Source organism: Bidens hawaiensis, unplaced genomic scaffold, assembly GCF_021521415.1.
Source record: "Bidens hawaiensis isolate Kalapana, Puna unplaced genomic scaffold, B.hawaiensis_p1.1 tig00100723_1, whole genome shotgun sequence".
NCBI classification, from domain to species: Eukaryota; Viridiplantae; Streptophyta; class Magnoliopsida; order Asterales; family Asteraceae; genus Bidens; species Bidens hawaiensis.
In genome coordinates, this window is record NW_027504689.1 from 4,210 (window position 1) to 16,288 (window position 12,079).

The 12,079-nt window shown below is 42.4% G+C and overlaps 1 protein-coding gene across 1 annotated transcript; it reads left to right on the forward strand.

Moving 5' to 3' along the window:
* Window positions 1–6,244: 6,244 nt before the first annotated feature.
* LOC143608144 (uncharacterized) lies at window positions 6,245–11,192 on the forward strand. The gene is made up of 8 exons (XM_077083314.1): window positions 6,245–6,607; window positions 7,512–7,693; window positions 8,188–8,472; window positions 9,111–9,169; window positions 9,250–9,286; window positions 9,361–9,432; window positions 9,860–10,187; window positions 10,653–11,192. The coding sequence occupies exons 1-8, from the start codon at window positions 6,290–6,292 to the stop codon at window positions 11,028–11,030; spliced, it is 1,659 nt and encodes a 552-aa protein (XP_076939429.1). The 5' UTR covers window positions 6,245–6,289; the 3' UTR covers window positions 11,031–11,192.
* The last annotated feature ends 887 nt before the right edge of the window (window positions 11,193–12,079 follow it).

The following is a 12,079-nucleotide window of genomic DNA, read 5'->3' on the forward strand; positions in this document are numbered from 1 at the left end:
AGGAAAACCTACACGCAGGTCAGATAAGGGTAAAGTTTTGCCATCCTACTAAGTGCAAGTGACGGTTCTACCCGCACAATCACGAAAGAGGAAGCAAAACTTCACACCTATTATCAACCACGTTCAAAGGTTAACTTATCCTCAAAAGATGAGGAAAACCTACACGCAGGTCAGATGAAGGCTAAAGTTTAGCCATCCTACCAAGTGCAAGTGACGGTTCTACCCGCACAATCACGAAGGAGGAAGCGAAACTTTAACCCATTATCAACCACGTTCAAAGGTTCTTATTCTAAACACTTGGAAAATTGCTAATTTAAACTAAGTATGCAAGTCATAAGTTTATAAAGCAAGGAACCCAAAGAAGGAAATAACAATCTTATACGCAAAAAGATTTATATTTCACAAATTAACTATTACAAGAATGGCCGGGTAACTACCCGCCCAAAAGAATAAAACTATACAAGTCTATCTTAGCAATGGGAAGGGATCTTCAGGATCAAGCTTCAGGGCCGCTTCCACTTGGACCCGCTCCGTCAGAAGAACGGGGTGGTTCGAGGAACGCTTTGAGGACAGCTAACCCATCATCAGCAGCAGCTACTTCGTCCACCTTCTCCACCACTGGATGCGGGAAGGCGGCGTATTGGTTCAATGCTTGGTCATAAATGGCTTCGGTATCCACATCGAACAAAGGGAAGTTGGAAGGCGGGACGCCTTTCTTAACAAACCCTAGACCAAGCAGGAAGCCGGCCTTTTCCCCATCCTCATGAGAAGCATTGAGGGCTGCGGTCATAGCATCATCGTAAGAGGTCTCTGAAAAGACCCGACGCACAACCTACAAAGAAAGCACAAGTATTAGAACCTTTTCTTACAAAAGAAAAGCGTGAAGATAAAACTAAACATACCTGAGGCAACGCTTCTCGAAGAAGCCATTGGAGGGCAGCTTGAGCTTCGTTATGGGCGCGTTCGGCTTCGCTCTTGTTAAGGTTGGCAAGTAAAACTTCCTTTGCGGCAGCCTCTTCGACGCCCTTAAGTTTCCGCTCGGTGTGGTCAAGCACCCCCCCTCTGGTCCAGGATTTCCTGGAGTTTCTTGGCATCTTCCATTGCCAAGGCATCATGAGCGCGTTGGAGAGCCTCTAATTTGGCCTTGAGCTCCTCATTCTCCACACGCAAAGGCTCAGCAACGGCTTCAGCCTTGGCAGCCCTCTCGGTTGCGTTTCGCGCAGTCTCCCTGGCCAGCCGAAGCTGTTCATTCACAGCTTGGGCAGCCTTGGAGCGGGCCTCGAGTCGCGCCTGAACTTCAACCTCGAGGGCCTTGAAGGCCTTCTCCTTGTCGGCGGCAGCTGCCGCCAGCTGTTGGTTCTCCTCCCGAAGAGCACGCGCCTCAGATATGTCCTTGGCGCGAGCTGCTTTCAACTTGTCGTTTTCACGACAAAGCAGCTCGACGCGCGGCTGCATCCGGGCCTGGAGAACCCGAAGCTCATTAGTTAGCCTACCCTCCTGGTAGCTAACCATGGCTTCCCCCAACGCACACCGGAGGAGCAGCGTGGCGAGCCCAGTCCACGCACTCCACAGGTGTGCGAAGGGTTGTTCCTCGGCGTATGTTCCATCGTGGAACATACACTTCATTGGAATCCGACACTGCAAAAGAAACAAAGGCAGTAAGGAAAAGATGATAAAAAACATAAGAAAAGAAAGGAACCCTACGCACCTGTAGGGTCAATGACAGGCCGATAGCCGCCAAACCCATCACCTGAACCTAAAGGAAATCCATCCAACAGGTCAGGCAGACGGGAAGGTGGCAATGTTCGGCGGGAAGCCCTGCGCGTACCTGATGGTCCGGCCATCGGTGCCGGTGGCGCGGGCATGGTGGCAGCCGCCGAGGTCGCCGTTGTGGTCGCCGCCCAGCGGTCGCCGCCTCGTAGGCAGCAGCAGTAACCGCCGGCTCTGTGAAGGATGCTGTAAAAATCGCACTCACAGCCGGCGGTGACGTCATCTCAGCTGGAACAGTCTGCTCAGAGGGAGCAACTGAACCAGCGGATGCAGGCGCAGGCACCTGGGTCGACGCCTCAGGTAGGCTGACCAAGCCTACCGTCATTGGCGGAAGGGTACTCATCTGCGCTTCACCCCGGAATGCGTCAACATCCACGCCTGCACAAAGAAGAAAGTGTTAGATAAATTTATGAAGTGATAAATTTAGACATTATAATTGTACTTACGGGTTTTCTTGACCCTGAACGTACGGACGGGCGGGGAGGAACCCGATAGAGCCGGCATCTTGGTACCAGTCACCGTTGTCTTCGCTGGTTCTCCGGAGGTAACGGTCGTAGCCTCCGGAGCAGTGGTCTTCTCACCACCGGGCTTCCCCCGCCACTTCTTCACTATCTGACTCCGAGTCAGATAGAACCACTGGATCAGCTGTGGAGGCCTTCTCCTTCCCCTTCACGCCGGCAGCAGCCTTCTTCTTCCGCACCAACGGAGGAGCATCTGAGGATTCCTCAGAAGAAGACGGGTCAGGAATTCCAGCAGCGGGTACAGCATTGAGGGATTGAGGAAAGAATATCGCCTTACCTGGCCGCCGGTGGCTCAGGATCTCGTGGCCCAGCGGATAGACCTCCACAAAACGATCCGCCGTTTGCTCCAGGATGGGCAACTCGCCCTCGTCCAGAGCACGAGTACCCATCCGCGCGGGACCGTCGGTTTCCCGCGGGAACAGAAGCGACTCCAAATCATTTCCCTCTGAAAGAATAAACAGTTAGAAGACAAACGCGTATCAAAAAGAAAGACAAGACATACCATAGGGAATAGAGTTCAAACCGTATTCGAGAAGGATGGGAACCTGAGACGCATCTTTCCACACCCGGCTCATCCCTAACATAACCATCCCGGATTCCGCAAACCGGTAAACCGGAGATTGGATCCGGGATATCTTCGAAAACCATTCCGCCTCCTGGTAGTTGGGGGCGTGAAGGCTCGGTATCGCTTGACCATTTTTAAACTTCATGGCAAGGGGGATGGCGCGGGCAGAAATGTAGAAGAATTCCTGCTTCCACGCGCGAAGACTGCGCTCGGTGTCGCATATCTTCAGACCCTTAATACGGGTCGTTAGGGTGTACCACCCCTGGATGCACCTCCAGGTATAGAAGGTCATCAGGCGGTCCACATGGTGCTCGATGCCCAAAATCCGGCACACCCACTCAAAATGGCGAATCTTGGCGATCGCCATGGGGTGCAGCTCGGTCAAATGAACACCGTGCCTCTCAAGGACACGGTAAACAAATTTAGTCAATGGGAATCTAAGATTCCCATAGACAAAAAATGCAGCATAAACCCCGATCTTGCCTCTGGGGGCATCGTACACGGTCTGGTGGGATTCAGGAAACTCAGGCTCGAGATGATCGAGCATGAACTTCCTGACAACATACCGGTACTGATCGCCGGGCAGGGCACACTGGCACTCGCCAGCAGTACCCCTGTCGTCAGCTATAGCTTCAGCATCACGAGAAGACATCTTGCAGAGGAAGAAGAGAACGATTTCGAGAGAATGCTCGATTGAATAAAAGAGTATTCGCCGGAAATCGCCTTAAAGATGAAGAGAAGAGTGAAAAGTATGGATTACAAATAACCCTCTCCCCCTTTATATAGTAATCGCAATTAATGCGGTGAATTTAATGCGGAGGAGAGAGAAATCGAAGGTGCAATGAAACTATGACACGTGGCAAAAAGCAAGCTGGCAACAGCTGTTGAAAGGACGTATGCCAGTAATTTCGCGGCCACGCGCCCGAAAAATCGCGCCCACGCGCCTGAAAAAGCGACTGGAATGACCATGTTCTGTCACGTCACCATAACTTCCTGCACGTCCTGACACAGTCAGAAGAAACCGTCGCACGACGTTTCAGAGGTTTGGACTGTTATCTTTTCACCAACTCTTCGAATTTCAAAATTCAAAATTCGAAAATATTAAAAAGTAAGCGGGAAAATACCCCTTACCCCTTGGCAAGCAAGTAACCGTAAGACGGATGCGGGTACAGTGTTAAGGCAAAACCCTTCACATACCTAGCACCCGCAGGGAATTGAAGCCAAGAAAACCTTGGTGAACAAGTAACCGTAAGACGGATGCGGGTACAGTGTTAAGGCAAAACCCTTCACATACCTAGCACCCCGCAGGGAATTGAAGCCAAGTACCTCGGCAACCAAGTAACTATAAGACGGGTGCGGGTACAGTGTAAAGGCAAAACCCTTCACATACCTAGCACCCGCAGGGAATTGACGCCAGGAATACCTTGGAAGTAAAGTAACCGTAAGACGAGCGCAGGTACAGTGTTAAGGCAAAACCCTTCACATACCTAGCGCTCCGCTGGGAATTGAAACCAAGAAGGATCTTCTGGGCAATGCTTGCGGAAACGGAAATAACATCCCCGCATAGCGGGAACGTCGAGAACTACGTTGTTTGAAGCTCCAAGACGGAATTGGTGGTCTTAACATAATTGATCACTATGTTCAAAACTACCAAAACCTCATGGAAAATACATACAACTGGGACTCAATGCTCCTGACTTGCGAGGAGGTTACAGACCTACCCGCATCATACCCAAAGACCAAGCAGGAAACTCAAGGCATTTCTGCAAGTGACAAGGACTTCCGCGGAAAGAATCCCCATGGAAAACCTTACAAAACCCTTTTCAAAACCCTTTGCTCAAGTCCAAAAGTTCACCTCACTTTATTAAACACTCATGAGAAGAACATTGGACTGGGGGGACTTGAAGAGGTAGGTCCCAGCAGAGCCCAGTTGGACCCGCAAGACTCACCTTAAACAGGGACGTCTGCGCAGAGACCAACTGGATCCGCAGGACCAACCATGCTCAGAGACGTGACGTCCTTACGCGCAGTACGCAAGCTGGTCCCGCAGGAAATGCCTCCCAATGGTGAAGGACTCTGCCTGTCCCCGCAGCCTCGGATACAAGCCATTAGGGAAGGCCACCCGCGCAGCATGGCTACACGCACAAGGCACTTAGCTCTCCATCATTCAGTGTCACCTGAAGGAATGAGCCAAGCCGGGAGCAATCCCGCACAGAGGCGGGAGGGGGAATACTCCCGCCCAAATAAGCCAGTCCGTATACTGAAGGATCTTTTACTGTACCTGACGAGGTATGGGCGAAAGATCTGATCAGAGATACGACAGCTCACTGATACAGTATGGCGAGCAGCATGCTCCTGTACTGTATCACTATTAGCCGCTGCCTACTCACCAACTACTGCCATACCACGTGCGTAGCCGTCAGTTGGTGGAACAGGAATAGTATACAGCAGGCCTGGTCACTATCAGCCGCTACCTACCCACCAACTACCAGCAGGGCACGTGCGTAGGCTACTGTTGGTGGAACAGGAACACTGTTGCAGCCGGCCATACCTCTTTGGAAACCTACCTTCGGCTATAAATACCACAAATGGTATGACCATCTCATCTTATCATCTTACTACATTATCATCATATTATACCTGATATCTGCTCTAGCAATCTCTTAATATACTTTTATATTTAAAGAGCAATCTAGTCTGATTCTCACGCCGGAGGGTGGTCACAAGGAGGAACCCCCCCCCTTCTCAGTGACGAGCTCACGGTGTCTGTTTTGCAGGTTATCAGAAGAACCATCTTCCAAGGGTCTAACCCCTCGTGGGAAACAGCTATCCAACCCCCAGGTTACCAGTAATCTGTCCGGGGTCCGGTTAGTGTTTCTTCATTGATTGCGTCTTTGTGTAATTTATAGTTTTGGTCCTTAGTTTTGACCCTTACTTAGACCAAGTCACCCCACCACAGCATTGTGTACACAACGGTCAGGGCGGTGTTCCCGAACATTTTTGACTGTTTTCTAATCCTGAAACGGTCTACTACAAATAGTCTTATGTTAAGAAGTTAGAACTATTTTAACAAATTTTAACCTTTAAGCATCGTTATCATTGATTGGGTTAAATACAATTGAAGAATCATATGATATATAGTCGGCAACTCGCATCTATATATATAGTACATTGATTTTTTTTTAACTCTTGGGTTGATCGATCCTTCCACCCGAGTCAACCATAGCAAGGGTCGGCCATAAACATTAAACTATGCGAACATTTCTACGCTGTTTCATCCACCTCATCATTAACAACAACATTAAGATACCCACTCACCCAGCCAAGCCAACCTTTGTTTGTTTGTTTGTTTGTTTCAAATCAAACACCATCATGGTTTCTCCAAAACCACTCTTGTTTCTTCTCCTACCCATCTTCTTTACGTTGTTAACTCATGGAGTTTCACATGTTCTTCATCCTCATGCGAAACTATCTTCAGGTCTTAATGTCTTTTTTTTCTTCTCATGTTCATGCATGTATTGTCCGTAATTTCCATAATGTGTTTGTAACTTATTTTACTTGCGTAGGGGTGATTAATGGCGGGTTCGGGGATGTTCATCGGGGAGTTGAACGGATGCTGCTTGAAACGTCGGCGAATGGTGACAATTCGTCTTTGATTTTGGCGGATAAGAGAACACGAAGGAAAGACCCGAGCAATGATTTCAAATACTACACCGGTGGATGGAATATTAGTGACGAGCATTATATTTTTGTAAGTCTATACTTGATTTTTTGCTTAAATATTGAAATAGGTTCCTTAATTTCATCAAAACTTCAAATGTGTACATTAATGCACCAAAGTATTCGTAATGTAATTCCTTAAAAATGTTATAATATAACTTTCAAGGGGTGAGGGTTGACGAGTGCATTTGATCTACTTCTATTATTCTTGTTTGTTGGTTAGCATGATATTTGTGACATTGGAACACAAAACATAATAGACATAATTAACTTCTCGAAGAAAACTGATTGAATACCCGATGACAAAAACATAAAATATTTACAGTGGTCCTTTTTATAGGGGGTTTTATGCCAAAGTTTTGATATGACAAAATGGCAATTAAATACTAGAATTTAAGGACTAAAATGATGTCAATCAGTGATTTACATGTTTAAGAATTAAGACTAGAAAGGAAAGAGGGAAAGTTTTCAATGCTAAATGTTAGAATTTCTGTCTACGGTGTTTGCCGTATGATATGGCTCGTCAAGACCATTCCATTTGCTACTTATGTGACCCGTAACTCCACTTGTAGCGCAAGTTATGGCATTTTAATGTTTAGGTATTTTCTAGCTTGTTTCCCTCTGTTTTAACTAGTCTGAGTCTGCAAACTCTTAAATCCATTATTAAAAAAGATTAAAAAGAAAAAAAAAAAGAAACATAATTAAATATCAAATTTGACTCTGTATTAATATATTCTAATCTTTGACTCTGATAAATAATGATATCCCTCCACGTTCAAGCAAGTCATTTGGTATCTTAATTCCTTTGTATAAAGTATAAACAAAAGTTATGCATGCATTTAAGATTGTTTGACTTGGAATATATTAACTTTAGTTTAAAGTTTATGATTATGATTATTTAACTACCTTTACTTAATTACTTTCGGTTTTTACAGTCAGTATCCTTTACTGCTGCCCCCCTGTTTGCTATTGCTGTGATCTGGTCCGTTGTATCCGCTGCAGCCTTGCTCCTAATATGTTGCTGCTACTGCTGCTGCAGGAGAAACCATTATCATTATTCCAAAACCATATACGCGTTTTGTCTTTGTCTTCTTTCCCTCTTCACCATTTCCGCCATGTGAGATACCATTTACAAATTCGCTATCGGATTCAAACCGATTCAAAAACTGAAATTTCTGTTTATAGGCTTTTAAAAACCGTTCGGTTTTGTTTCGGTTTCAGGTTTTTAGTTTTACCATTTGGGCCCAAAATTTGGGGCCCAATAAAAACATTCAAAATAATGAATTCGGACCTGAAACTTTGACCCTAGTTTTTCTGTTAATTAATAATTAATTGATTATTACACCTTTGGATCTATTTTTTTTCGGACACCATTTATTGTTTTTTATAAATTACTTCAAAATTAGTTTTTTCGGTTTTCTGTTGATTGCAAAACCAAAAGTGAACTGAAAAATCGGTTTTTAAAATAACATAAATGATAAAAAAAAACCCATATGTTGTTTTATATATAGCTTGGATATTTCGGATTAGTTACATTGGTTGTTTTGGCTACAGTTTGGTTTTTTTCGGTTTTGTGAACGCCACTAATTGGTTGTGTGATTTTTATTCCAGTGTTGGATGTGTCGTGTTGTACACGGGTCAAGGGAAGTTCCACAAGAGCACGACAGACACGTTGGACTATGTCGTGAGTCAATCCAATGATACGGTTTACAACCTCAAAAATGTGTCCTCTATTCTTTCTACAGCAAAAGATATTGAAATAGATCAAGTTTCTTTACCTTCAAATGTCAAAACCGACATCGATAGAGTTCATAAAAAGATCAACGATGCTGCATCGAACCTCCAGTTTGAGACCCGAAAGAATGAGAAAGATATCAAACATGTTTTGAAGGATGTGTAAGTGAATACAAAATTTATGGGTGGCAATTTTCGACACCACATGAAAATAATCATATTTTGGGTTGGCATATCTAACCCGTTTAAAAAATGGGTCAAGTTTGGGTTGACCTATTTATTTAAACTGATTGTGTTCGGGTTGACCAATGTATATAAACAAGTCGTCTTAGGGTTGACCTCTTTATTTAAACTTGGTTGTGTTGACTGTTTATTTTTAAAAAGGTGGTCGGGTTGACTTGTTTATTTACAGGGGTCGTGTTTGGGTTGATTTGCTTATTTAAGCAGGTTGTGTCCGGGTTGACCGGTTTAACCTAGGTCGACTCATCAACTTGTTTAATCCATGTTTTACAACCCATAGTCCCATACCCATCAATCCGATTAGCACGTTTACATCTTGATCATACCCATCAACCCGCCAGCCCATTCGAAACGTTTAGATAAATGGGTTAAACGGGGTAATGTGATAATTGGATTAAAGGGGTTGTGTTCAGATTACAAGTTTTTTAAGTGTGTGCGGGCAAGAGTTGATGTTTTTGACACAAAAAAAATGTTGGTCATGTTCTGGTTGAACATTTCAACCCGTTAACTCACCAACCTGACACGATTAACACACAAGAATACAATGTTGTCTTTTGCAGAAGGCTTGCTCTTATAATCATTGCTGCGGTTATGCTTCTTGTAGCTCTTCTTGGTTTTTGTAAGCATAAAGATCCAAACTTTATTGCTGTCAAAGTTGAAAATTTTGTTTTAAATACTCACTTTCTTAAATTCTTGTAGTGTTCTCCATGCTCGGGTTACAGTTTCTTGTATACATGTAAGTGATCATGATTAGTTTCTTTAGTCAAGATCTTATCTTTATTGGTTTTCTTGATCAAATCTCCGTTGCAGCTTGGTGATTCTTGGTTCGATACTCGTCACAGCTACATTGATATTATGTGGCATGTTTCTTGCACTCCACAAGTATGTTAATGTCTCATCTTTTAAAGTATATCTAGCATTGTTAGTTTCAACCCGTTATCTAAACGGGTTAAAATAAAAAAATCAGTCTTATTTTAGTTCACACAACCTTGTAAATTGTTCAAAGATTCAGTTTATTATTATCATACTAAATCGATTTCTAGTTAAAAAAATAAAGAATATGAAAAGCAATGTTTTTTGGGTCACAAGCCCGACCCGTCTGTTTTGACCCGTTCTAAAATTTGGATCGAAAAGAAATATTTATTAAAAAATTTTGTTTATTACTATGATAATATTTTTTATCCTAATCATAACTAATATATCGATTCAACACTACTCGGCTTGACCCGTTTCAACCTATGCTAAAAAATAATTCACTTAAAACTTGAACCTGTTTTGACCCGTTACTTAATTGGTATGACCATTGTAGTATTGTGGGAGACACTTGTGTTGCAATGAACGAGTGGGTTGAAAACCCAACGGCCCATACAGCATTAGACGATATACTTCCATGTGTGGATAATGCAACGGCTCAAGAAACCATGTCTCAAAGCAAAGATGTCGAATATCAGTTAGTGGAAATGATTAATTTCATCATTAGCAACATATCCAACATTAATCCGCGACCATCATTTCCTCGTTCTCTTAATTACAATCAATCCGGCCCGTTGGTCCCCACTCTATGTAACCCGTTAACGGCTAACAAAACGGATCGAGCATGTCAACCCGGTGAACTCCAATTCAACAACGCCACTAAGGTAACAAATTAATTATGAGTGGAAATTTCCGATAGGACACGAATATAATCAGGTTTTGGGTTGGCATATCTAACCAGTTCAAAAAATGGTTCGTGTTTGGGTTGACCCGTTTAACTAAATGGGTCGTGTTTGGGTTGACCCATTTAGTTGAACAAGTTATGTCTAGATTGACATGTTTAATTAAATGGATTGTATCCATCTTGACCTGTTTAATCCATTTAGTTAAACACGTTGACCCGCCCAACCTGTTTAGATTAACAGGTTGGCCCACTAACACGTTTAACCCATTTTTTATAGCTCACCAACTCGATTATCATGTTTACAGCCTTTTTATGACCTTCTAGCCCATTTGGTATGTATAGATCCCCACTTCAAGAAAAATGTCATTTAGTGCACCTTGAAAGGTGTCACTAAAAGTAAAATATCTATCACTCAAGGACTTAAATTTTGATGCATTATGTGTAGGTATGGAGGAACTATATTTGTCAAGTTTCTAAAAATGATACTTGTACAACCACCGGGCGGTTGACTCCAAAGATGTATCAAGAAATGTCGGTTGCAGTGAATGTGAGCGATGGGTTGGCCGAATATAGCCTGTTTCTGACAGGGTTACTGGATTGTAGCTTTGTTAGAGAGACTTTTACTAAAATTCACAAGGACCATTGTCCTGACTTGAACCGGTTCAGTGAATGGGTGTACATTGGTCTAGCCATGGTCTCGGCTGCAGTCATGCTTTCGTTGGTGTTGTGGGTGTTGTATGCACGTGAGAAGAGGCATCGGAGATTATACACCAAACTTGTGCTTGAGTATTCACCAAGTCCGGCTGCAATTCATCGACCATGAAAGTAAAATACGAATCTGAATCTTGTGCTAACATTTGCCTATGTATTGTTTAATATGTGAAGCCAAAAAAAGTATTTTAAAGATATGTAAATTCATTTCATGTATCATTTAATATGTGAGACCAAAAGAGTCATTTATGCTAACAATGTTACGTGAATCTAATTCTTTTGTTTGACCTTTAGATTTGTGTCTTTTAAAAGGTACTTTTCATCTTTAGTTGTTAAATCCTTAAATGATCACGCGTAAAGTTGACACACGATCTTGTAAAACGCAACGTATTGCTATATGTAGTAAAATTGTTCTGTGGCATGTACATGTCTACCCATTAATGCATACCCGTAAGTAATATATTATCAAACTCAAACCCTCAAATCACTCAACCAAAACACCTTGATAACATAGTGAAGTAGTTAATATTACCAATTTTACCATCTTCTTAACCCGATTATATATATTTACTATTCTTTATTTAAACCAATCGGATGTTTTCTTTCTACTTATCTATCTTAATGTAGGAAGATTTCTTTTTAAACTACAAATTAGTTGTTTTTACGCTTTTTGTGACAAAATTTCGGTAACCACTCTTGCTCGCGGTTAGGCCAAAACCAAAAGTTGCATTTAATTTTAGTAAATAATGCGCTGAGAAATTGAAATTTAATTAGACTACTTGTAAAGAATTCAGGTATATTTTACACTGTAAAATTAGTATGAACTTTTTATTTTTAAATGATAAATGAATCTACTAGTATTTTATCATTTAGAAAGTTATATATGACGGTGATCAACTAATATTGAAGTTTTTGGAGTTTTGAGTTAATTATTATCTTAATCTATTGACTAAATTAACTAACACGAAGAACTTAGCGTCTGTTAAGGAAATTCAACTTTACTACGTGGTGTTTGAGATTATGGCTCAGATATTATGTGATTATGACGTTTATAAAGTATAAATATTAAATGTTTGCGAAACTACTTAAATTTATCTAGTTTTTAATAAACAAGATGAGTTATTTAACAATCTATAATAATATATATAAACGAAGACATAA

What these genes read in the sequence shown, in the direction of transcription:
- LOC143608144 (XM_077083314.1), top strand. Translation starts at nt 6,290, where the DNA reads ATGGAGTTTCACATGTTCTTCATCCTCATGCGAAACTATCTTCAGGTC. An exon ending in CTCTTCACCATTTCCGCCAT is followed by an intron (nt 7,694 to 8,187) that starts GTGAGATACCAT and finishes TTTTTATTCCAG; the next exon opens with TGTTGGATGTGTCGTGTTGT. An exon ending in AAACATGTTTTGAAGGATGT is followed by an intron (nt 8,473 to 9,110) that starts GTAAGTGAATAC and finishes TGTCTTTTGCAG; the next exon opens with AAGGCTTGCTCTTATAATCA.